Genomic DNA, 23,831 nt, shown 5'->3' with positions numbered 1-23,831 from the left:
TGGTGTATATTGATATGAATATCTTGACGTGTGCCTTAAAAAAACAACCAGTGAGCTCCATAAACTTTGGGACAAAGACTTATTTTTTCTCGATTTGGCTCTGTACTCCACAATTTTAGATTTGTATTCAAACCATTCACACGTGGCGAAAGTGCACATTCTCAGATTTTATTTAAGGGTATTTTATTTATAAACTTTGATTTCACCATGTAGAAATTATAGCACTTTTTATACATGCCAATTGGTTGAACATGAGCCGATAAGATGCTTCTGTACACTTCAGAATTCTGCTGCTGCTGTCAGCAGTGAAGACAAGTGAGACAGTGCATGTGGCAGCCATATTCACCCAAACAATGACACCCCCACCACCATGTTTCACAGATGAAGGGGGGTGCTTCGGATTTTAGGCAGTTCTTTTTGGCCCTCACACTCAACAAAGGCTCTTGCCATTACTCTGATACAAGTAAATCTTGCCTTCATCTGTGTACAAGACCTTTTTAACTCTTTAGGTACTTCTTAGCACACTGTAACCTGGCCATCCTGTTTTCATGGCTAACTAGTGGTTTGAATATTGCAGTGTAGCCTCTAATTTTGTTCTTGAAGTCTTCTGTGGAAAGTAGCCACTGACACATCCATGCCTGCCTCCTGAAGAGTGTTTCTGATCTGTTGGACAGGTGTTTTTTATTCATTATGGTTTTTCTTCATTATGGTAAGAATTCTTCTATAAAAATACCCTTTAATAAAAGCTATAAATGTGCACTTTAACCACTTCTTTAATTACAAATCTAAAATTGTGGTGTACAAAGCCAAATCAAAAACAAATATGTCTTTGTCCCAAACATTCTGTAGCTCACTGTAATTTGGAAACAACATCAAAATAAAACTTTTTTAAATCTGTTTTTTTTTTGCTGCAGAACATTTATGCGAATGACACTGCATGTGTACAAAAGTGTGCTTCCTGAAAGAATGTCAACATACTAGCTGACATTTTTCCAGTAGCGCTCACGTACCATGTCTAGCATTTTCTTTAATTACCAGCTTGACATTCTGGCTAGAAATTTCCCGTTGCTAGGTTTAACAACATTGTTTACAGAGATTGCACCTTCAAACTATGGTATCGTTCATCAGTGTAAGTGCCGTAATCGGTAGTGATTAAAGAGGAACTGGCTCAAATTGGCTCGCAATTTTTTCTTTCAGTTGCAGTAGCTTATTCCTGCTGAGTCAGCAGCTGTGTCTCTGGCCTGATGGCTGAGGTTTGAAGGACTGGATTTAGCTTGCCAGCTATGTATTCCAATGCCAAATTAGTCTGGCAAAAAATTTCCCCTCGCTAGATTTAGTTCAGGCTATGATTGTCCACACCCAGACCCGCCCCCCCGCCCTCCCCCTCCACCCCAGAAAACTGCAACTCCCTCCTTGCCTCCTGCCTTTGCCATCAGACCTTCCGATCTTCGTCCTCCCCTTCTCATCTTCCTCCACCTGTTGTCTATATCGGCTCACATCAAATTCAAAACCCTGGTGCTAGCCTTTCAGACAGCTAATGGGACCGCTCTGTTATATCTTCAAAAGATCGCCAGGCTATACACACTCTACCAGACCTCTCAGTTCTGTTACATCTGGGCATCTGTCTCTACCCCCCAACCCCCATCCCCGTGTCACCTGTCAGTTCTGGCCCTCTAGTGGTGGAATGTGCTTCCCACTGCTGTCAGAACAGCAGAAACCCTGCCCATCTTCAAACGCAGACTGAAGGCTAACCTCTTCAGATTGCACCATGGCTCCTCGACCCCCATTAGACATCCTTTTTTCCCCTCTTTCTTTCCTTGCATTTCCTCATGGATAATGTGGTAGGTATAGCTGTGTACGAGGTTATTGCTGTAATACCTTTTTTGTACCTTTTAGTGTTTTTTGTTAGTTTAATATTACACTTATAGTTTATGAATGGGCTTGTGTGCCGTCTCAGTAATATCACATTTTTGTATTTCCTAAAGAAGCACTGATGTTCTCTCTGCTACTGTTTGTCACTCTGGATAGGAGAGTCTGCTAAATTATTGTATTCCGTTGTAAGCATTTACAGTGCCGTTCTGCAAAAGGGATCGGTGGCAGGGGCAGCACATGCAGCAGTCTCACGTGCTGCGTTGTGGGAATGATTTGAAAATTAAGCCTTAGGCGAGGTCCTGAAATACTGTTTGGGGCAGTGGCTCGTTTTGTGAGAGGTCGGTGCTCAGTATGGTTTTGTGTAATGACAGATTGCGAGCCCCAGAATTTCCCCTCAAGGGCAAAGTGACTCTTTATGTGGCATCCACACTTCCCAGAGTTAACTGCACATGGATGTCCGCAAGAACCACCATATTTCCCTCTAAATACTAATTCGTTGTTATTTTTTCTCTCAGCTCATGAGAAACGTGGAAGTAAATGGTGAACTCCTATTGTATATTTAGCCAAATTTTCATTAATGCTGACCTCTTATTTTTTCCCCCAAGAATTCAAAGCAAGAACTACATTTTTAAAAAGATGTTCTCACAGCTAGTTCAGCATCTAAATGGATACTGTAAGAGTTCCGTTTAAGTGGTACCGATGAACTAGAAAGTACCAATAAAAGGAACAAATACTCTGTGGTTTTTGAGTATTTTTGAGATTTTCAGAAACCCCCAAACTAGATGATACCTTGGTATAGTTAATTTTTGTCTTTCTGTGTGCAAACCCCACTCCAGAGAACATCTTTGTTAATCATGGGCCAAAGGTTTCATAATTTTGGGCTGATCATTGTCTGAACTCGACCTGCGGTATGGCTTAGCCTGCTGCCATTTTGAAAGTATATGTCTGTAGAAGCTGTATAATGTGTCCTGTAATAACTCAACTGATTCTGGAAAGTGAAACGAGGGAAAACGTATAGTTGGATTAACAAACCATGCAAAAAGTGAATGACCTTTACACGGCTGTAAAGATATGTCAAACCAAGTATTTTTTCTTGGTGTATATTTTTTCGGGGGAATTGTAGGTGCCTTTTATAAATAGGTCACCCTACCACATCCACATGAAAGGAGTCTTGCCGATGTCTACTGTAATGTTGTGTCATCAAGCACAGTATCCTAGACCTGGGATTTGGCTCACACAGTCTGCCAGAGACTGTGTGTGGAGTCAGACAGTGGTTTGTGGGTGCTCCCATTACCCTCTTGTCGCCAGTGGTCCTGAGGGCATGCACATTTTCTCCCATGACTTTTCTCCAAAATCAGAGGTTGAAAGAGGTACACAAGTGACAGCTTTGTATGCATACATATAAAACAGATAGACAATGTTTTTGATCTTTCAATCTTTAATATGCATTTGGCTTAATGTAGCGTGCGTTGGATGGTTTAGGAAAGCTAAGGATTAAAAAAGGTCACATGCTTTCGGTTTTCTTGTACCTTAGTATTTTGTTGCAATGAGATGCAAATTAAGCCTCTCCTTGTCTTTTCCTGCCCTTGAAAATACTCAAAAAATGCATCATAATGGACGTGATGCAGCAATTTGTGGTCACACTTAAAAATGGCTAAGTGCAAGAATGCAGTGTTTCTGGCAAATCTTTTCCAAGAGTTAAAACAGGTGCAGGACTCTATTTTAAGCCTTTTCCATGAAATTTGTATCTCTTCCAGCACTTTCTGAGAGTTACAAAACACCATTTTTGTAATCATACCTCTTTTGAGAAATTGTCATATGTTGAGACAGATTATACGGTGCAGGTACAGCACTTTATTTTTGTGAGCTGAAAGCTTGGAAATTGTTCCTTCCATTTCTGATTGCAGCCCATTCCCGCAGTGGCAGATCCAGAAGATTTTACACGGGGTGGTGAAGAGCTGGCAGGGCGCTTTGCCGGAGAAACCCAAAGAAAAGATCAGTTTTGGAGACTTTTGAAAGATATATTACCCAGGCTCCATGTAAATTGGTGAATTAAAAAAGGACACACAATGCAAGCGTCACAATGATGTTTCTTAAATTTGATATCATACCTGTATATTACCTTACATTTATCAGTCCTTTACACTCATATGCAAATTCTGTGCATACTCAATCAGTTCAGATCCTTCCCTTCAATGTATGTTTTTAATGGACACATGCCATCCATATAGCCTCTTGAACACTGAGAATACAATTTTTTTAAAGCAATGGCATCCAACATGGCTGGCTCTATGTGAAAATGAATAATGCAATGCACTGGGCATTTCAAATGTGTAACCGCAAACCTGTGGAAGTGTCTGGGGACATGCCCCACTGGAAAAACTTTTTTTAAAAGAACAGCTGTGAAATGATCATTTCTGGGAAAATACTACAGATTACTGATCAGTAAAGCTGGGTGTTTGTCATGGACAATATTGGCTGAAGTCACAGAGCAGTCACAGCAAAGCTGTTGAAAATTACAGAAAACTGAAAAAAGGTTAAAGAAAAAACAGTTTAGAATTATTATTAAATTAATTATGGGTGGCAGGGGGAAATTATTGAAATAACATGCACAACTGCAACAAGTGGTTGAAGTAAAAATAATTAATGGGGAGTTGTCGCAACAGCTCACGGGCTAGATACATTGATAGGCTGCTACATTAATTTGCTTAATTTGGCCATCAGGGAAATATAGCACATGCTTTCCCAGGCATCTTCATGGTATCTGATGTAACCAAATTTTTCATTATACTGAATAACGGATTGGTAATATTATATTGAGAAAACTGGCTTGTTTTTAGCTGCCACATTATCCTGTCATTATAACACCCAACAAAAGAGATTATACCGCCCAATAGACCACCCAATAGACTTGTCACCTGCCCCCGAACCCCCAAACCCCCACCCCCGCTCCCAGGCAAATGGCTGACCCAAATGGATGGGCCTGATTAGTTCTACAGAAGCTCCACCCGTGTCCAGCGCTGGGCCGTAATTTTCCCGCGATGTTTAATTTTTCACTTCCTGTTTGTGCGCGTTGATAGTGCGCCAGGGAGCGCCCCTCCGTGTACGGCCGGGCGGCGCTTACGTGGAGCGGCTCAGGCCCCGGCGAGCGGGGCGTCAGTTCCAGGCAGCGATGCAGACCGCGGCTGATAACGAAATGAAAGTAAGCCGACAGGCGCGAGGGAATGGATGCGTCTGCCATTTTGAGAGGGAACGTCTCGCGTCGTTTCTAACTGAAACGCTGCGTGGATGGGCAGGAAATCCGGAAATAGAACCCCCTTTTTCTGTACCGTTTCAGGTCGGAGTGCACCTCGTTAAACAGAGTGTGAAACCTGCTCTTGAATCCGAGATTTCGGGAATGCAGGAGCAGGATCAAGAACCGGAGAAAACAGTCACTTTCAGCATTTGCTTTGTAATTTTTTTAAGACAGCGATGTTTTTAAACAGCAGTTAAACGATCGTGCAGCTCCCAGCGCTGCCTCCAGATGCGAGCCGTTTTGCCTGCAGTCTTGTAAGTTTCCCGTGATGGGAACGGGAACAAATGAGGTTCGTTTCAGGTTTTCCAATGAGACACCCTTCAGATTTGGTGTTTTTACCAGATAAGGAGACCTTTGGGCCATGCAGTACCCCAGGTGCAGTGATCTGTGTAGTGATGGATATTGTTTAGATTATATAGCCTAAACACACAGGGAAGATGATTACTGGAAAGTTGTAAATGTGATCATTCACCATTCTGAGAGAGAGAGAGAGAGAGAGCCTCTCAAGTCCATAATTTGTACATTTCATACAGCAGTGCCATCTGCTGGTACAAATCTACAGTGTTTGAGTATTTCAGTAAAAGCACAGTGTCTTTCCTCAATCGATTAATCAATCAAAATTTCTTTATATTGTGCATTTTACAAGGAATTTGTCACAGTACACTTCACAGTATACCCTACAAGCACCAAAGCACCCACAAACCCAGGCAAAGGCAACAGTGGCAAGGAAAAACTTTCTGGATGGCACATAGGGAGAAACTTTAGGAGGGACCGGACTTCACAGGGGGAGCCCATCCTCCTCTGACCAGCTTAGAGTGTGGGTTCATAACAGTTATGGCTGGTTGTCAGGAAATGTGGAGAAAGTAAGGGTTGAGAGGAAGAAGAAAGAAAAGACATTCCAGCTGAGAAGTAACGTTGACGAAAGACTTGGATTCTGTTTTCATTGCTTTGCTAATTTTTTATGTAGCCAGTATGCTTGTGCTGACTTTGTTATAGAAGGGAGAATGATTCACGATGCAGTATGTAGTGATAGTCTATGTAGTTATCAGCCAATCACAATTAAGTATTTATCCAATTTGTGGCACAATCATGTTTGCATATAGCCTGACGTCTAGCAGATGACAAGCTCCTTGGAGATAAATTTGAGATGTGCCTCTGCTATTTGCCTTTTGGCCAAAAGAGGGCATCCTTTCTGCCATGATTTATAACAATTATTCCATTCAAAATAATGATCCCCTTTGTTCTCAATTGTTCACATTTCTCATTAGCCCATTCATTTTAAGTCATTTAATTTATTTTTAGTCTATTTATTTTAAGTTCTTCCCTTGCTTACGTTGAGCAGCCTCCACTGGTTCATAGGGACAAACACTGCAATAACTTGTCTGCTGTTATAATACATATAGAACATATTTGTAAATACTCACTCATATATGGACTTCATATATTTCCAAATATAAAGCTTTTGTGATATCTTTGACATGTTATATTTTCATTTATCGTTTTGTGTTCGTTTTCAAGATATTAAAGCTACTGATATTAGAGAAGCAATAGTATTAATCATAAAAAAATATTATTATTATTGAGGCAGAGGGTCAAGGATTTATTAGCCAAATAAATGTCATAGAGGATCTCCTTTCTAAGAGCTAACCAGTGTTTTCCTCACTATATAATTGATCTAGGAGGTATGGCTGCTGACCTTTCTCTTTCATGCTGATACTAACCAGGATTCCTATATTCAAATATGTTCCTGTCCAAGAACAATTAGTAAGATCTTATATTATGTTTTTACATGATCCTTATAAGTGAGCACTTCATGATTCTGGCAATATATTTGAAATGTTCAAGTTCACACACCTACCACGAGGGGGCAGTGATGTCTTAAAATCCTTTCTGAATTTACAGTGCCCTTTTTTTTTCAACGTCAACACTAGTTCCCAGTGAACATTTATCACGTGTACCAATTCACAAAGCTAATTCTGAGTTTTCAACAGAAAAAAATAAATAAATAAAAAATCACATTTATGAAAGGGTGCAGCTGAACTTTTGCTCTTATAAAATGGGCTCGAATTAGGCAACCACAGACACATTCTTATTAAAATTAACTGCCGTTTCGCCGATTACTCCTGTGGAAATAATCCTGTTTATTTGGCATTCTCAAGTGAAACATTTGTTTCTGCTCTACGTTTTGGAAGCCGTTCACATTAAAGCACACATCAGCAAATCCTTATTGAAACATAATGGGATCCTCATTGCAACAGTTTTAACGGAAAAATACCCACAGTCTTGCTGTAAGATGTACGTTTGCATGAATGCACACACCTATGCACATACGTATGTGTACAGAGGACAGTATGTGTATCTATCACAGAAACATCCTCATGTACACATAGGGGAGGTGGGAGACTCAGTATGTTTATAGTTTTTAAGAATTTATTTCCATGAAATGAGCACATTCCTGGCTTTTCTCTTTGTTTATGATGTATTATGCGGGAACTTACTGAACTTCAAAGGCTTTTGTGTATTTTTAGTTGTTCTTGGCTGGAACTACACGGTGTCTTTAGCAACTGAGGTAATCAGTGATGTTTTCCTCGGCAACATCTGTTGTCATAGATTCTACCTCTAATGAAGGCAATAATTTAGCCAGGTTACCAAGTAATTTACCAATATGCTCTTTATTTGATCAACTAGGAGAAACCGTTCAAGTACTCATCACTGAGCTCGAGAAGAGAATCTCAAACTTCTGTTTACGCCTCTGTCCTTTATATCTCTTTTCGACGGCCCTTAGACAGACCTTGGTATGATGGTAGCCCCCGCCCGCACCCATTGCTGTTTTTCTGAGAAACTTTGCTGCTTCAGCCAGAAAGCTTGACCATATGCCTAGTTTATTGGCGCTTTTGCGGCAGGCGTAGGTGTTCTTTCTTCAGAACAGCTTGTCCTCTTTTGATATTGTGCACAGTATATGCAGTTTTCAGACCCTGTTGATCAAGACATGACATTTTGTACACAATGGTTATACATTCAGTAACCTTATACCCTCTGGTTATGTGCTTATAGCAAATGTACTTTTAACTATGATTTTGCTCCATTTAAAAAGTATATCCCTCAAGTCACATTTACACATTCATGACCTTCTTAAATGCATGTGGCAAGCTCCCTGTTTTTACCCACGTTGTTTTCTTCCTCTTCACAGGTCATTCATCTCCAGTACCTTTCCAATGTTCACCTACAGTTACATACATAGTTTTGTTATAAACACATTGAAATACATTTCAGATAGTTAATGTCATATGCGAGATAAATTTCCATCACACCGTTTTAAAAGCTATTTCAAAATTCACATCCCCATGCGTATTTGGATATCTGTTGTATTCTGACCCTTGTATTGTATTTTGAGCCTGATATCCGGATATGTATCATGACCCTGATGTCAGGATATGCATTGTACCATTACCCCAATATCAGGATATGTATTGGATCATGTAGCACCTGATAATACCCAGCCCCAGTGAACAGGCATGTGTATGTGTGTATGCGGTAACAGCTTGTCTCTATATTGGGCACAGTGATCACTGACCTCTGCCAGGGCAAAAATATGCTTATTTAACGCTCCATGGGACAAATGCCTGGGCTGATGAATGTGCTGTAATCATCTGCCAACTGGAAGTTTTTCTAAGCCTGCTTTTCTCCTGCTTGTGAAAAAAACGAAATGCCACTTCTAACATAAAGAGCACATTCTTTGCCTCTTTGGTAAATACATCTGAACTTCCTGTTTTGATAAGGTACAAAATATGTCAGAAACTGGGAGAGAAGGACTTTTCCTGGACATTCGATTCTTTGTACTGTTCAGTTTAACAAGAAAGCTTGTAAAAAGCACACTAACAATACCTGGCTTGACTCAAGCGAACATAGTTAGTGTTTGGGTTGTGTTCGTTAGTCCCCATTGACATTGTAATGGCCAATAATTAACCGTTTGTTGACACAAAAAAGAACGTTCACTAGATTTTGTGTTTTTCCTAGTATTATCATTTATCAGTAAGGAGATTATGCTTTTCACACCTATACTGTTTGTGTATTCTTTATTTTATTAGTGTCCTTAAATAATTGTTTTATTTATTTTTTTCGTTGTTGTTTCTATTGTACCACTGCAGAAGATAAGGCCATTTTATTTTTCGTTACTTATATTTCAGAACAAAATCTTATTTTAAACATTAGCTGTTCCGTGAACTTGCTGAAAAAATGCACGTTGTTGGCGTGGTAGTACTTGCACAATAGCAGCAGGGCTGTAGCAGAACAGAATTTAATTGAATCATAACTCAGAAAAAGGTCTCCAGCTCTGCACAGCCTGGCACGTCCAGCCCCCGAGCAGCGGGGCAGTACGTCCTGCGCCGCTTTGTAGTGTCACCGACATTCCTCCTGCGTCTCCGAGGAATTTTCGCGTCGTCCGTGCAATCTCAGTCCCCGTCGCCTCCCTTAGCGTTTCAGCTGTCTCGATGCGGTCTGCTTCCGTAAGAGGGAGGCGAGTAAAAAAACGGTCTTTCGCCTGTGTTATATCTTAATGAAAGCCACTGGCGGGCTGGGCTGTTAAACTTCAAAGTTCCTGGAAAACGGTCAGAGTCGCCTGTCTCTTCTTACGACCTTTTCTTCGATCTGCTGAAATGCAAAACAGCCGCTCGCTTGCCAAATGAGTTAGTGGTACGTTGGATTAAATGTTTTAACAATTTTGTGTGCGGTGGCTCTCTGCTCATAAAATGACCACATTTTTAAAATTTCCATATACGTATGTATGTAATGTAGTCCAGCTTATCTCCACACTAGATAATGTAGCGGATTCCACACAGTTCACTGAATTTTTAGTTGGATGTTAGACGAGAGCCTATTGCATTTTTGTACATCATGTCGAAACAACGATCAATACGAAACTAATTGGGAAACTATTTACACCCAAACATATCCTCGTGCATTGATGTCGGCGCATTATGTACATTTTTATAATTGTATTATTTTCATGTGAAAGTAGTTCTCTTAGGGTAGTGGACGTGTTTTTGGTTTATGGTTGATTGACACTTGGTACTGTAGACCCATGCATAATACAGAGTACAGTAAACATGGACGAATTGAGCCAGTGACGGTGCAGTTGTGCGTTTTCCTTTTCCAGAGGACACGGGCACGTACTTCCCGAGCGTGAAGCAGGACCCGGGCCGGTACCTGCAGCCCTGCTCGGATTCGGTCAAGGCCTGGCTGCGCAGCATGAAGAACGCGGGCAAGGTTCTCCTCCTCATCACCAGCTCCCACAGCGACTACTGCAGGCTGGTGTGCGAGTACATCCTGGGGTGAGTGGGACGACGCTCCGCGTTCCTGCTTCACCTGACCGTGACCAGGTAAAGCCTAGCCGCGTGTGTATCTGAGGCAAATGACGCGCTCTGGATATACCTCGCAGTATTTACACACTTCAGAACGCGCACTGTAACACAGCTCATAATGCTCACGAGCTCCAAACCTAAGCTGAAAAAAAAGTACAACGCTAACAAACTCCAGGACACACACCAGTCCACTCCGGAATGTTCTTTTACCTACTCCCAAACGCTTTCTAACACACTCCAGAACACTGACGCATTCCAGATAACTCCACGGTTTTCATTTTGGAGTTCTCATTATCTCTTGTTTGTTTCAGTTCGCTGCTGCAAAGCAATAAGCGTTTTACGAGCAGGCGGCAGTTTCTGTTCCAGAATCCGAAATCACATTTTTTATTTAGCCAATTCACCGAACGGCCACGTCATCCCAAGATTCCGCAGCGGTATTATGCAAGATGTGCCGGCGGGACCATAATGCACAATGGAAAGTAGGGGGAAAAAAAAGGAGCTGAAAGTGAAGCGTTCGCTCTGGACGCCCGCTGTGCCTCGTGGGATATCTGCGGCGGCAGCCTCCCCCGCAGCCATTTCCTGCCAAACATGGCGGTCCGGCTGCTCTCGTTGTTTCTCCCCGTCCCCTCAGAGTACCCCCTTCCCCCACCCCACCCCCCCTTTCCCCTGGCTTTTGAGTCCCTCTCCGGCGACCTTCTCAGCCCGGCGCGGTCCACTGGCGGTCCGTTCCGCCGGGGAGCGCGCGTTCGCGGGTTTTGGAGGGAGCCGGCAGATTTACGGCGCGCCGCGCGGAAAGCTAACCGCCGGCGCTGGCTCTGGTCCGTCACGCCTCCTGGGAGCGCGGGCTTCGCGGCGCGCCATGTGCACTGCCCTGGGTGTGAACTTCCCCAGCAGGTGTGTGCAGTGCTCCTACAGGGGCCCAGCGGGGCTAGTCTCCTGCTCCCCGCAGCCGCACCCCCTGGAGGAACATTCCGGTTAATTGATGTGTCTGCATAAGCTCCTGTTCGATAAAAAAAAAAAACACCCCCGAAGGATTAATGAGCGCTCGGCGTCGGCGCTGGGGATCAGCGGGTTCTGCGTTGCCTGGGGCACGTCTGGTTTTTCCATTTCCTGAGGGGGAACCCCCATGTTTCCTCCTCCAAGAGATGCAGCCCCTCCTGCTCTCCCTCCACCCCATGCACTGGGCTCTGGGCCTTGGCCCCTGGCCCTGGAAGCTGTAATATGTCACAGGACGAACATGGGCCCCACCCTTTCAGGCCCGGGCACTTCCTCCTGTAGCGGGAGTCTCTTTGGCGTGGGCAGCTAGCCACAGCTTTACCCCCCCCCCCCCCCCGCACCACGGGCACTAATCTGTACTCAGGTCCCTGCTGAGTTGGCATAAACGTTTAGCCGCTCATGCTACTCTGAGTCCATTAGCTCTGTGTTCACAGCTCCCCCCGCCCCCCCCAACAGTCGCTGGGGAAAAAAAACAGCTCCCAGGCTGTGACGGTGATTTTTGTTAGCTCATAGTGGCATCTGCCTTGGCGCTGATGTTAAATATTGAAACAACTGAGAAAGGCGGATTGTAACGCATTAGAGTGAATCACTATTCATTTTGGCACTACAAACGATTCCTCATTTTGAGTGATTGTATCTCTTCTGACGTTACACACACAGTTCACTGTGAAAGTTATTTGTGTTTTTGACCATTGTTTCGGTGGGTCTTTGCCTTCCCAGAGGCTTTCGGTTGTAATGCGTTGGTTCGGCTCACTCATGAGGTTAGCTTCTGGAAGCTTCTGAAATCGAGTGCAAGAGGCCTTGCTTTGTCTTTCTTTCTTCGGCTCCTACTGTTGCTCTGCACTTTTGCCAGTTTGGCCACGTGCCTTGTTTTCTTTGATTCGGTTTACTGTGCTCACGTGAGCTGAATGTGAATGTTCACCTCACCGAGAGGCACATTTCGCAGTGGATTCTCAGAGAGGTTGACTCATATGCATTTTTGCATTAGGCCTGACCTTTACAGTGAAAATATTAAGAGTTTGTTACCCTCCAAAGTGAAAAAGAAGGTGAGACCCATGTTCCTCATTTAAGTCTGTTTTTCTCATAACTGAACAAATGTCAAGCTGAAAACACTGAACAAGTATTGATCCACATGTTGTATATTACCATTTTTTTCTGGAACCAACTGACCTGTGACCCCCCCCCCCCGCATCTGATTGGCTGCCATTCCAGGAAGGACTTTGAGGAGCTGTTTGACGTCATCATCACTAATGCCTTGAAGCCTGGGTTCTTCTCCCTGGTGCCCCAGCAGAGGCCATTCCGGACCCTAGGTAGGAGCCCCCCGTTCCAGAGCTGGCACTGTGCCAGACCCTCACCCAAACAGCCATCCGTCACCTGAGCGGGGCCCATGCGCATCGGTGATTCTCAAAGCAGCCAGAAAGTGGGTCGCTCTGAGAATGTCCAGGTATTCTGTTGCTTCCTGTGCAGCTGTTGGCAGAAAATGAACCTATTGGAGTTCACTCGGTGCCTCCTTACGTATTTTATTTTCTGCTGAAATGTTTTCAATAAAGATTTAGAGCACATCCAGTTGGGCAGTGCAACAGCTTGATTTTGATACTTCAAAAGCAGTATGATTTGCTTGAATGGGAAGTATTAGTAGAACATGTGATGCGACTCAATATCAAAATTGTGCATTGTTTCTTTTTATTAACCAGGAAAGGCAATTTTTGCTATTTTTCTTCTGTTAAAGTCATTTTTAATTTAATTTGTTTATTATATTTCAAAGGGTATAAATGCATCTTGAGGCCATTACATTTTGTGGGTTTGATGCAGCTTGCACTGTCACTAATTTTCCTTCCTTCAAGTGCTCCAAAATGCTATGATATTTTTTGGCCCAAATTACACAAGAACTAAGCATGTGATCGCACTTTAATTTGACAACGCCTATCCACGTCCCTCTAAGAGAAGAGAGGAGTTGGCTTCACGTCGTGTCTCGAAGGTGTGCGCTCGAAAAAAAGGTGTTTTTGTGGAACGCGCCTCCATCTGGAGCCGTTTCTTTCCAGAAATAACACCGGAGGGCTGCGTTCTGCGTGAGACAGAAATGACCCAACCCCAAAGGTATTCGTTCCGTTCCAACCCCCGCCATGCTACCAGGCGCTGCGACAAATGTTGCTTCTGTTTTACGTTGGTGGTGTGGTTTCTCTTTAGGCTTTGCGTTTCACCTTTAGCCTGACTGTAAACCTTTACTCATTGAAGAAAAGGCCTGATCGGCTACGTAGCGCTAGCTGGGCCCTGTCCTCGGCTGGACTGACCTGCGTGTGCTCGTGCCAGCAGAACAGCTGAGTGTTGCATCAGATGCCCTAGTGTGCCTGAAGTGAGGCTATTCAGTTGTTGTACATCCAGTCGTTGCGGTCAAATTGATCAATGACTCCCGTACACTTTGAGTTACCTTCAGAAGTCAGCAAAAACCTTCTCTTGTTCTTACTCAGCGCACGTAGACTACCCAGTAACAAGACAGCTACTGCCTGTACGGAGTATCTGAGAAACTGAAATTCCGTTATAATACTTTCCACTGCTTCCAGTGTCATAATTTAATAGAGTCCAGGTGTTTTTCGCTGATAGAAATACTATACATTATCAACAACAGTGTGGTCTCCATTAAGTAAGGCTATGATTATGGGTGCTTTTTTTCCTGTGTTAGCTTATTGTGAGACCTGCTAAAAGCTTTTCAGAAAGTGCTGTTCTGAAAATCTTGATGTGTTTGTGGGCGTGCGTGTGTTTTAATGAGACCCTGCTACTTTGTACATTCTGTTTAAAACAGTGGTTTTGGAAATTCCAGTTAAAGCTGGGCACGTTTAGCACGCTTGCGAGGGGATTTCATAAGTCTGGGATTTGTTTTTGCTTTGCATCAGACGTAGATGCCATTTAATCAGTGCGTCAACGAGGCATTCGCTATGAAACATTCGTTAAAATGCGTCAGGACCGCATAAATATTTGCATGGCGCGTACACATACTCACTGGTTACTGGTAGAACTCCTAGAATTCAATTCCTGAAAGCCATGTGGTATTTTTAATGGTACGGTGTGTGATTCCGTGTCGCGTTTCAGGGGGCTTTGAACAAGCACATAATTCTCATTCCACTTTCTCTGAAGGCCCTGCTTCCTCACAGCTGTTTCCATGTGTGAGGGGTCCCCCCCCCCTTCTGCAACAGTATTTATTGCGTATTTAACCCTTTTGCGACTTTCCTCCGTCTGCTCTGTCAGTGGATATAGTGCTGGCAAATTTAATGGAAGGTATTCTCTCTACTTAGGATGGCCTGTGGAGTACATCAAAAGTAGAACTAAGGATGCACGATGATATTGGGGTTGTAACTGTGTCAGCCGATATTAGCTTCAAGTGTACTTATCAGTCTCGGCCAGTAAGCTAAGATTGTGGCCAATAGGATGAGGCAACATGCATCCATCAGCGAGGTAAAGCATTTGACATGCTGCTAATGCTGTAAAATAAGTGAAGCTTGTTCAAAAAGAAACCAAGTCATAGTCATCTGAACCTTTTACTTGTTTTTTATTTTTATTTTTAATTTATCATTTTTACTAGCCAAACGCACAAACAAAGCTGTACAGAGGTACCTCTCTCTGCTTAATAAAGCAATCAGCCATTTGAAATATATTGTTACACGAATAAAATTTGCAACATTTCTCCTTCATAAGTTCACATCAATGCTCATCTACTTCTTCTTGAGTGGAGAAATTTGGTTTCAGTTTGCCAATGTGTTATAAAGTGAAACAGAGAGATAAAGATATCTGCCAATATTGCCAGCCAACTATCAGCCCCAGAATTTAAGCTAAAACCCTTATTCAGCCTAGAATTGCTCTGGAGCTGCAGTTCTTTTATATGCCTTCTGTCTCTCTGGCAAGCAGGAAGCCTCTCTTCAACGCATAGCTTTTTGTACTTAAGTGAAAAAAGTACAAGAGGCAGCCATTTCATATAGCGACAGCTGACACAACACAGTAAAGTGGTGCAAACTTTATGTGACATGCCTTGGAAAAACATGGCAACCCGCTCAAAGATGACATTTAGAACACTGGGGCTAACTGCATCCCCATCGACTGCACGTCCTCTTGCTGGGAGGAACAAAAGAAAGCCGCTTAATGCATCAAGACATCAAGGGGATAAGGTTTCGCAAGGATACTCTTCCCACAGAAAGTCATAATGCATAAAAAAAGTCTTCAGGTTTTCATCAGGTGAAGAAAGTTAAAGCTAAAGCCTTCATAAGCTGACGCCTTGTACAGGGGCTTTGTTTGATTGCACGCTGCAGTCACGTGGTTCCCAACTGATGTCTTTTTTAACGAGAGCAGCTGCTGTGGTTATGCTAGTGTTGGGCCCACGCGTTCATATCGACTTCTAATGCCACGTTTCCCTGTCAAAATAAAAAAAATCAAACCCCCCACTTGTAAAAGTGACCCCTGGGAACCTGGTGGAGCTGAGATGTTTTATTGTGGGTGCTCCAGACCGGGACGTTGCCAGACCAAAAACACTGCCGAAAATGTTCGCCGGGCACGCTAACTTGTTAATGTTCGGTTGGCTACGGAAGATGAAAACGCATGCTGCGTTCTCCCAGTTGCAAACGCACAGCTGTGCTTTGCTGCAGGAGGCTGGATGTCGAAATAAGAAATGCGGATGTAAACACGGGATGAAATTCGTCTGAAGCTCCTCCTGAATTTTCGAACACGTGATTTTTTTTTTTTTTTTGAGGCCTCCCTGAAGTTTTGCGGCATGAGCAATGCACCGGGAGTCGAGATTCCGCTGTGTCTTACCTTGGCCTTCGTCCACCGAGAAACCCAGCTCGTGGTCAGACCGACGGCGTTCATTCACCAGAGTGCTTTTGTCTGAACCTAAGCCTTCTCCGGTCAGCAAAGTACAAGGGCATTTCTTCTGCTATAGATTTTACAAGATTATGTTATTGTTTTTAACAAGGGATATAAATGTCCCTGGTTGAATGTTAGGATCTCAGTTTGTGTTTTTTTTTTTCTTCCTGGAGAGCTGCAGACATATTCGCTGTCACGTGTAAACGCTTGTTTCAGGAATGACGCTTTGAGGCTGTGAGTCGGTGTTATTTTACACGGGGGAGAAAAACCGCCAGTTTTAATGAGCTGTGTACCGACACTGTGAATCAGGGCCCCGCAGGGAGGGTGTTTTTTCACCGTGATTGTGGGAATGGATCGTAGAACTGCGGGAATAGAGAGAGGTAACAGCTGTGGGGGGAGGGGGGATTTACAGCTGGGGCAGGAAAGGCCTCAACCATAGAGTTTCTTAATTATTTTTTGTTTCTGGTCCTACTGGTTTTAATTAAATTTTTAAAAATTAAAACCAGTGGTGCTTTGCAAAGAAAGAATTAAACGAATGCAGGTAACTATAGTGTGTCTTGTAAATTAATTAGCAGACACTGATAAATCTTCTGCTTTGGTAAGTGACCCCATAGGACTACATTGGCTTCCCTTTAGCCCTGCATAGTCATGTACAATCCTGTTGTGTATTTCTTAGTGTTGCAGTGTCCTCCACTAGCTCCTGTGTTCCATAGTATGACCGTGCTTCATCGTGTGGCATTGGAATTATGGGTTCTCAGTGTCGCTCTGTGTTTCTCAGTGTCACTCTGTGTTTCTCAGTGTCTCTCTGTGTTTCTCAGTGTCTCTCTGTGTTTCTCAGTGTTTCCCTGTGGTTCTCAGTGCTGCTCTGTGATTCTCAGTGTCACTCTGTGTTTCTCAGTGCTGCTCTGTGTTTCTCAGTGTTGCTCTGTGTTTCTCAGTGTTTCCCTGTGGTTCTCAGTGCTGCTCTGTGTTTCTCAGTGTCACTATTGTGCTCTGTCTCTTGCAGTTAATGACGTGGAGGAGAGTGAGGGGCTTCCATCCCTGGACAAGCCTGGCTGGTACTCTCAGGGGAACTGGCCCCACCTCCACGAGCTGCTCAAGTCCATGACAGGAAAGGCTGAGCCAAAGGTATGTGTCTGCGTGTGTGTGTGTGTGTTTGTGATATGCACACGTGTGAGGGAGAGGGAGTGTACAGCACTTGTGTAAATGCATGGATGTGTAAGCGTGTGATAAGTTACTGTTCTTTTTCAGTAGCTGCCTGGTACGTCATTGACTGATTAGCTCTCTTCAGTCACGTTACCTCATCACAGTCGGACGGGGCCTCCCGGTATTGTTCATGGGAAAGCCAGCTCACCAACCAAAAGCTATTAACTTATTATGACCTCACTTAGCCATTTCCAATGGCAGCGCTACAGCTTTCCCCCGGCGCATTCGCGAAGATCACGCGCTGTGAATCTGGAGGACTTCTCACCAAAGCGCGGACGGGGAAAGAAACGGCGCACACCTGCTCTCCTTTGGCGCTGACGATGGCGGGGGCGGGAGCGGGAGCGCGGAAGAGGTGCCGAGACGGGCGGGATTAAGAGCTGGCAAAGCTTGGGGGGGGGGGGGGCGTCACGGAACACGAGGACGCGCGTGCTCGCCCTGCCGCCGAACGCGTACCGCGCCGTGCGCCGTTCGGACAAAGCGCTCGAGGAACGCGCCTCTGACCCGCGTTCTCGCACGCGTCCGCCGGGGCCACCCGGGGCGATGCTATTTTCAGCCCTCTCCGCTCTCACCTGAGGAGAACTTCGCACGGAGGCCCTTGAATGAGGGGCATTCAGAGCACCGGCCCGCCCCCTTTTTTGGGTGGAGTCGCGCGGGATTGGTGGATCTTGCGTGCCTCCCTGTCTCCTGGAGGGACGTAAGACTCGGTGCCGGGAGAGGGAGAGTGAATAAGTGTGAATGAACCTACGCTCAAAATACGCTAATTATGCATCCTTACTGAATCAAATAGGCAAACAGTGTGTGAACATTCCCAAATTTACACCGAAGAAGTCTGAGGCATAAAATCAGGTCAGAGTTCACCTCAGTTAATGGAATGATGCCGATTTAAACAAATAAATAAAGGGCCCCATAAAACAGGAAATTACTCCCTCCAGAGGCCCTGACTGTTTTCTTTTTTGGACTTCTCTGTGGGGATTGTCTACCAGCACTGCCACTTAAGTCTTTCATTCACACAAAAAATATACAATTGAAAATTGCTATTTAAAGTGTCTCAAAAATGGTAACTTTAGTTTCTTTCGCTCCACTTTTTAAGGTGACCACTGTTCTTCAACACAAAGGGTTCGTTCACTCCTCACACACTTGATACAAACATGGGCTGCAATGACCCGCTCTCAGCATTGCTGTGTGTTGTGAAAGGAAGGGAGTTCTCTCTAGCATAACTAGAACTCTGTACAACACTAAATTCCTAGGCCTTGCAGCAGGGCCCCTCCGTCTCCAGGCACCGAACATCCCATGGACAACAAGAAGTTAGAAATATTGCATGTACGTGTGTCTCTGTGTGTGTTTTCTGTCTCTTATACATTTCTAGAAGTCCAAACTGGTGAGCTCGGCCTTTCTCCTTACCCCCCCCCCCCCCACCCCCTTATAAATATGTTAAGCATATTTTTGTAATGAATCAGCACAGTGCAATAAGCAGTGTTAGCAATTTACAAGAAATGTATTTATTCATATCTTATCAATTGTGCAGTTGTCTACTGAGCAAATGCTCATCCAAATACAATTCAACCGCTTTTTCTTGTCACACAATTAAATTGTAACGAGCAAGACAAACCTGGCACTGAACTTTAAAAAGTGTAGAAACTACTCTGGTATATTAATTTTGTTATAAAAATTCTACATTTTTGATATATAATTACAATTGCACATAATTCAATTGTGAAAATATTGTAAAGGATTAGTCCTGTACATTTCTTTGCAAATATTTTAAATGTACTTTTTCTTGCTGGAAAGCACATTAAACTCTACCTTTGCTGTGACAATCCTAGTGATTGCCATGACAATACTAAGAACTACTACCATCAACTGTTCCATTTCCTGCTCTCGGTCAGACCGGCTGCTTCCGTACCTCACTCGCACAGCCGTGCTGTGTAGGAGCTTTGACGCACTGAGGTTCAGAAAGGGGAACAGAAAGGGGAACTCGGCAGGATCGACGCGCTTTGCTAATGAGCTCTAATTAGCGGTATTGGGGGGCGGGGGGGGGGGGGGGGGGTGGGGGAGTCCGCCGGAACGCGGGGCGGGCCGGGAGGCCGCGGCAATAACCGCGTCCCCCGTCGGAAAAGAGAGCGACCGGCTCTCTCTCGCTCTCTCTCTCTCTCTCTCCTGGGGCCCCACACCGCGGAGGACAATGGGCTCATTAAAGCTGAGCTGTCTGCCATCGTGGGCCGCATTACGGCTAATCGCCGCTTTGAGTGAGGGATTAACGAGGAGGAGGGGCCCCCGAGGGACCCGCCGAGTCTCTGACTCACCCCAGCGGGGGCCCGAAGGTGGGGCCCACGGTCCAAAGGGATGTCGAACTTCACAGGAAGCGTCCAGTCGGAGGTCTGGGCACTTATTCATAGAGCATCTCGGAACAGAAGTGCTGATCAGTTTTGCATTTTAGGTTATCGATGTAGAAGTTAGGTTATTCACAAAAGAAGCCTGATCCTATATCAATGCTCCTATTCTGAGACTCTTTCTGAATATGGGCCCAGTACAAGCTTGTGATTGGGAGGGGGGAATGCGCTATTCTGGCATAGAAACACCAAGTAGCCACTGTAATGAGCTAAAGAGAAGACATTTGGAGTCTTCCTGTTTGTATTTTATGCTGTCTGAATGCTTTTTGAAAATGTGAATTGTTGGTTTTTGCTCTTTGAATTGTATTGGCTAGTGACATGTGAGTAATATGATCGCAGTGGTCTTAAGGGGTGGAAGGTTTGGAAAAATGTCAGTGGTTTGCCATTTATTTTTCCTTTTGAACCAGATTGGAAGTCCACGTACATTATTAGCTCATAAATAGTCCCTCATTCATCTTAAAGTTTTATGGGTTAAGCAAGCTGTAATTAGTCTGATGAATAGCCTCTTTCAGTGCAACTTCATCAGAACAAACTTAATAATAATTAGCCTTCCCGTCAGATCTGACTGGGTTTAATTGGGCTGTTCGACACAAATGTCCAAGTCATCCCGAGACCTCTCCTCCCTGGGAAAGCCAGTCCCGCGCTGCGGGTGATGGAGGTCCCAGAACCGTAAATATTTTCCCTCCCCGCCATCCCTCGGGCAGCGGGGAGCCGAAAAGGGATCTCCCCGCGGCGCTCCTCTCTCCGCGGAGCGCGGACGCGTCGAGTTCGGCGGGGGGGAAAGCCGGGAAACCCGACGCCGTGCCCGCTTCGAGGGGCCGGGACTTAAGACCCTCTCTGCGGAGCAAGGCGTGGGCTCTTAAATTATGTGCCCCCCAAATAAACACCCACACACACACGCACACACGTGTGGACGACAGGGCCACAGAGGTTGAATTCTCTACGGTTCCCCGCGCCCTTCTGTGATTCATGCGAGCCCCATCCCCCCCCCCCTCCCCTCCCCCCTCCCCCTCTGATTGACTGCCTTCTACCACAACCCACCCCTGTGCTGCTGCATTCCAGAAAGGAAAGTTGTGTGAAGGGTTTTCTTTAAAGTTTAAACGCCCCTGCTTTAGCTCTCATTATCTGGTGAACGTAGGCCACTTTTTGATTAACTGCCACTTACGGTCGCCTTTTTGAAAACAATTGCCCACTGTTATCACTTTAGCCATTAAGAGCTGTTTTGTGGCCTCAGGCAGGAAAAATAGGTACTTTCACTGATGAGCATCACTTTGCCAGAGGTGAATTGACTGCTTTTATTCTGTATATCAGTAGTGTTTTCTGCTTATAACTTAAATCCTCTCCCGTGTTGTTTTGCTGAAGCGAGTATTCCAGTCCACTATTACTGCCAGGAATAAATCCACAGGAGTTTCCATGTTGAATAGTTTGGAAGAATAAGGAGTGCCTGTCAGTCCCTCTTACTTTCTCCTAAAGGCCTGGCTGAGCTGTTTTTTTTTCTTTTTAGCCACACAGTGCTGAAGAAGAGGCTCATGGAACAATCATTCTAGAGACGATAAGATCAGTTTTGTGAATTGGGATATCAGGTTTGGAATGCATATTAAAGGCTATATGCATTTGGCATATGAAAATAATGTAGAATTCTGCTCAATGCTAAATGAGATTAGCTTATAATGCAGTTTACTACAGAAAGCAGACCTCAGTAATAGACGCGAATGTCGTAATGCAATTCAATCTGAAGTATCGTGCCTTCAAGCCCACTGCAATTCCCCTTCCTTCCTGTAGGTGGTGTACTTCGGAGACAGCATGCGCTCTGACATGTTCCCAGCCAGCAGATATGGAAAGTGGGAGACGGTGATGATCGTGGAGGAGCTGGAGGGAGAGGGGGTGCCGGGGAGCAGCCAGGCCAAGACCGAGCCTCTGGAAAAGAGGGGAAAGTTTGAAGTACGTACGCCCCCGCCCCACCCCCCCTCCCCCCGCCCCCGTTTCCCGTCACGAGTCCATTTGCCTGCCGTAATACAGAATCCCACCACGTCGCCCTGTCCTTGTGTTTTCGCATGTGTGGGCGTCGTGCGATTGTGGGTGTGCGTATATGTGAATGACTGCTTTCATATATCATCACAGCAGGTAAAAACTTGGGGCACTGTAAGTGCATGTCCTCTGATGGCTTCACAGCTTAACTGGAGCAGCTACTAATTCACGAGTAATTCCTGTAATAGCAGTCATGTTCTAACAAGTGTAATGTAAGCAGAATATTAGTCTGTCACAGGAAGAATTTCAGCGAGTGTGAGAGCGAGAGAGAGAGAGAGAGAGAGAGAAAGAGAGTCAGGGAGATTCAGAGAGAGACAACTGAGAAAAGGAAATATAAATGTGATAAAGGAAAGGATGAAATGGGCTGAAATGTAGGATATGATATAACATAACTGCGCAAGGCCACTTCCCTCTGGGAGCAGGCCTTGGGCCTCACACAAAGGCCCGTGTGTTCTGCGGGTCACTTCCTGCTGAGGTATCAGGAGTGCAGGATGTTTTGTTCCAGAGAGAAAAGGGACAGATCGGAACGTGTGCCGAGCGGGGGGCAGGCAGGCAGGCTTTTCCTCAGGATCACTCAGCGGCCTCGCTCGTACCGAGGCTGGCGTTCCCTGCGCTATTGTGCCGCGTTGTTCGGATGGACTGGAACAGGCTCCTGCTTGTTTCACTCTCCCTTTCACTTGCCCTCCCTCTCTCTGCCTCTCCCCTTGTCCCCTCACACTCTCATTCATTCACCCCCTGTCATTCTTTCACTACTCCTTTAACCCCTGTCTGCCCAGGTAAAAACTTACTATCATGCCTGTGAGGTAAGATCATGAGAAGTATAGTGCTTTCCACAGAGGGTGCCAGGTCTTTCCTTCCTGTGTTCCAAGGAAGGTTACTTGCTATATTTGAACTGTATGGTCAGTTTATCATTCTCTGCTAACTTCCTAACTTCAGTTATTCTGTGGCATTGCTGTGCAGTTTAAGATAAAGAATGTATTTTTAACAATAACTTTGTTAGCCATCTTTAACATGCCATTTCATTTTGACCTGATTTGACCATTTCATGGAAATTTCCATATGTTCATGTACTGCTGCTGAGCATTAGACAAAAATGTTTGAATGTTTGGTTTTAACTTTGCGAGAATGTGCCAAACAGGAAGTTCTAGTTGAGAGTTAGTCACAGAGGAAGCAAGTTACTGATTTAATCTTATGTTTTTTTTTTTTTTTTTTGATGGGTCTGACAAAAAAGGATCTGAGAATTTGAACTTTAAATAGAACTCGAAACAGTTTAGTTTTGTTGCCTTGAAGTCCTTTGATGTTTTATTAAAAACGTTATAAAGTTAATAATTTCCTTTGGCGAAAAATGCCTTTTTGAATGTGCTCTGAAGGGGAAATACTGTTGCATATTAAAGAGCTGGAAATCAAAGCTGGCTATCAGAGTTTGTTTTCTGAGAGGCAGGGAGTGTGTGGAGTGGAAGAACTTCAAAGTTAAAAAGAAGGAAGATATAGCTACCATTTCACATAATGATAAGCTGCTCTCGCTATCTGGACATTTTAACAAGAACCTCAGATGGCTTTGTTTCCCCCCCTCCTCTCTCTCTAAAAGGAAATACAAAGGTTATCCTGAGGTAGTGCAAATTTTCTGGGCTATCTGAAAATGTTCTCATTCCCATTGAGAACGTGAGATGAAAATCATGGGAGCGTTCACAAAAACACGGATTGCAACGAGGAAGAAATAACATCGCTGCTGTTTGACAAGCGGAAGAAATGAAGTTATTTTTGGAGAAAGGATCCTTTTGATTGTATTTCCGCATTTGAGCTGTACTGCTTATGAGTTCTGGTGCATGTTATACA

The 23,831-nt window shown here is 44.4% G+C and overlaps 1 protein-coding gene across 2 annotated transcripts in view; it reads left to right on the top strand.

Moving 5' to 3' along the window:
- Nucleotides 1-23,831, top strand: part of nt5dc1 (5'-nucleotidase domain containing 1) — a 56,062-nt gene that overhangs the window by 29,046 nt on the left and 3,185 nt on the right. For both annotated transcript variants that reach the window (XM_064339984.1, XM_064339985.1), the window contains exons 7-10: nucleotides 10,323-10,497; nucleotides 12,736-12,833; nucleotides 17,378-17,499; nucleotides 21,750-21,908. In XM_064339984.1, the coding sequence (XP_064196054.1) occupies nucleotides 10,323-10,497; nucleotides 12,736-12,833; nucleotides 17,378-17,499; nucleotides 21,750-21,908 (554 nt within the window). The remainder of the gene's footprint in view (nucleotides 1-10,322; nucleotides 10,498-12,735; nucleotides 12,834-17,377; nucleotides 17,500-21,749; nucleotides 21,909-23,831) is intronic.

The sequence above is a fragment of the Anguilla rostrata genome, chromosome 6 (genome assembly GCF_018555375.3).
Source record: "Anguilla rostrata isolate EN2019 chromosome 6, ASM1855537v3, whole genome shotgun sequence".
Classification (NCBI taxonomy): domain Eukaryota; kingdom Metazoa; phylum Chordata; class Actinopteri; order Anguilliformes; family Anguillidae; genus Anguilla; species Anguilla rostrata.
Note: the sequence above shows the minus strand (reverse complement) of the source record. Positions and strands in the feature narration are given on the sequence as shown.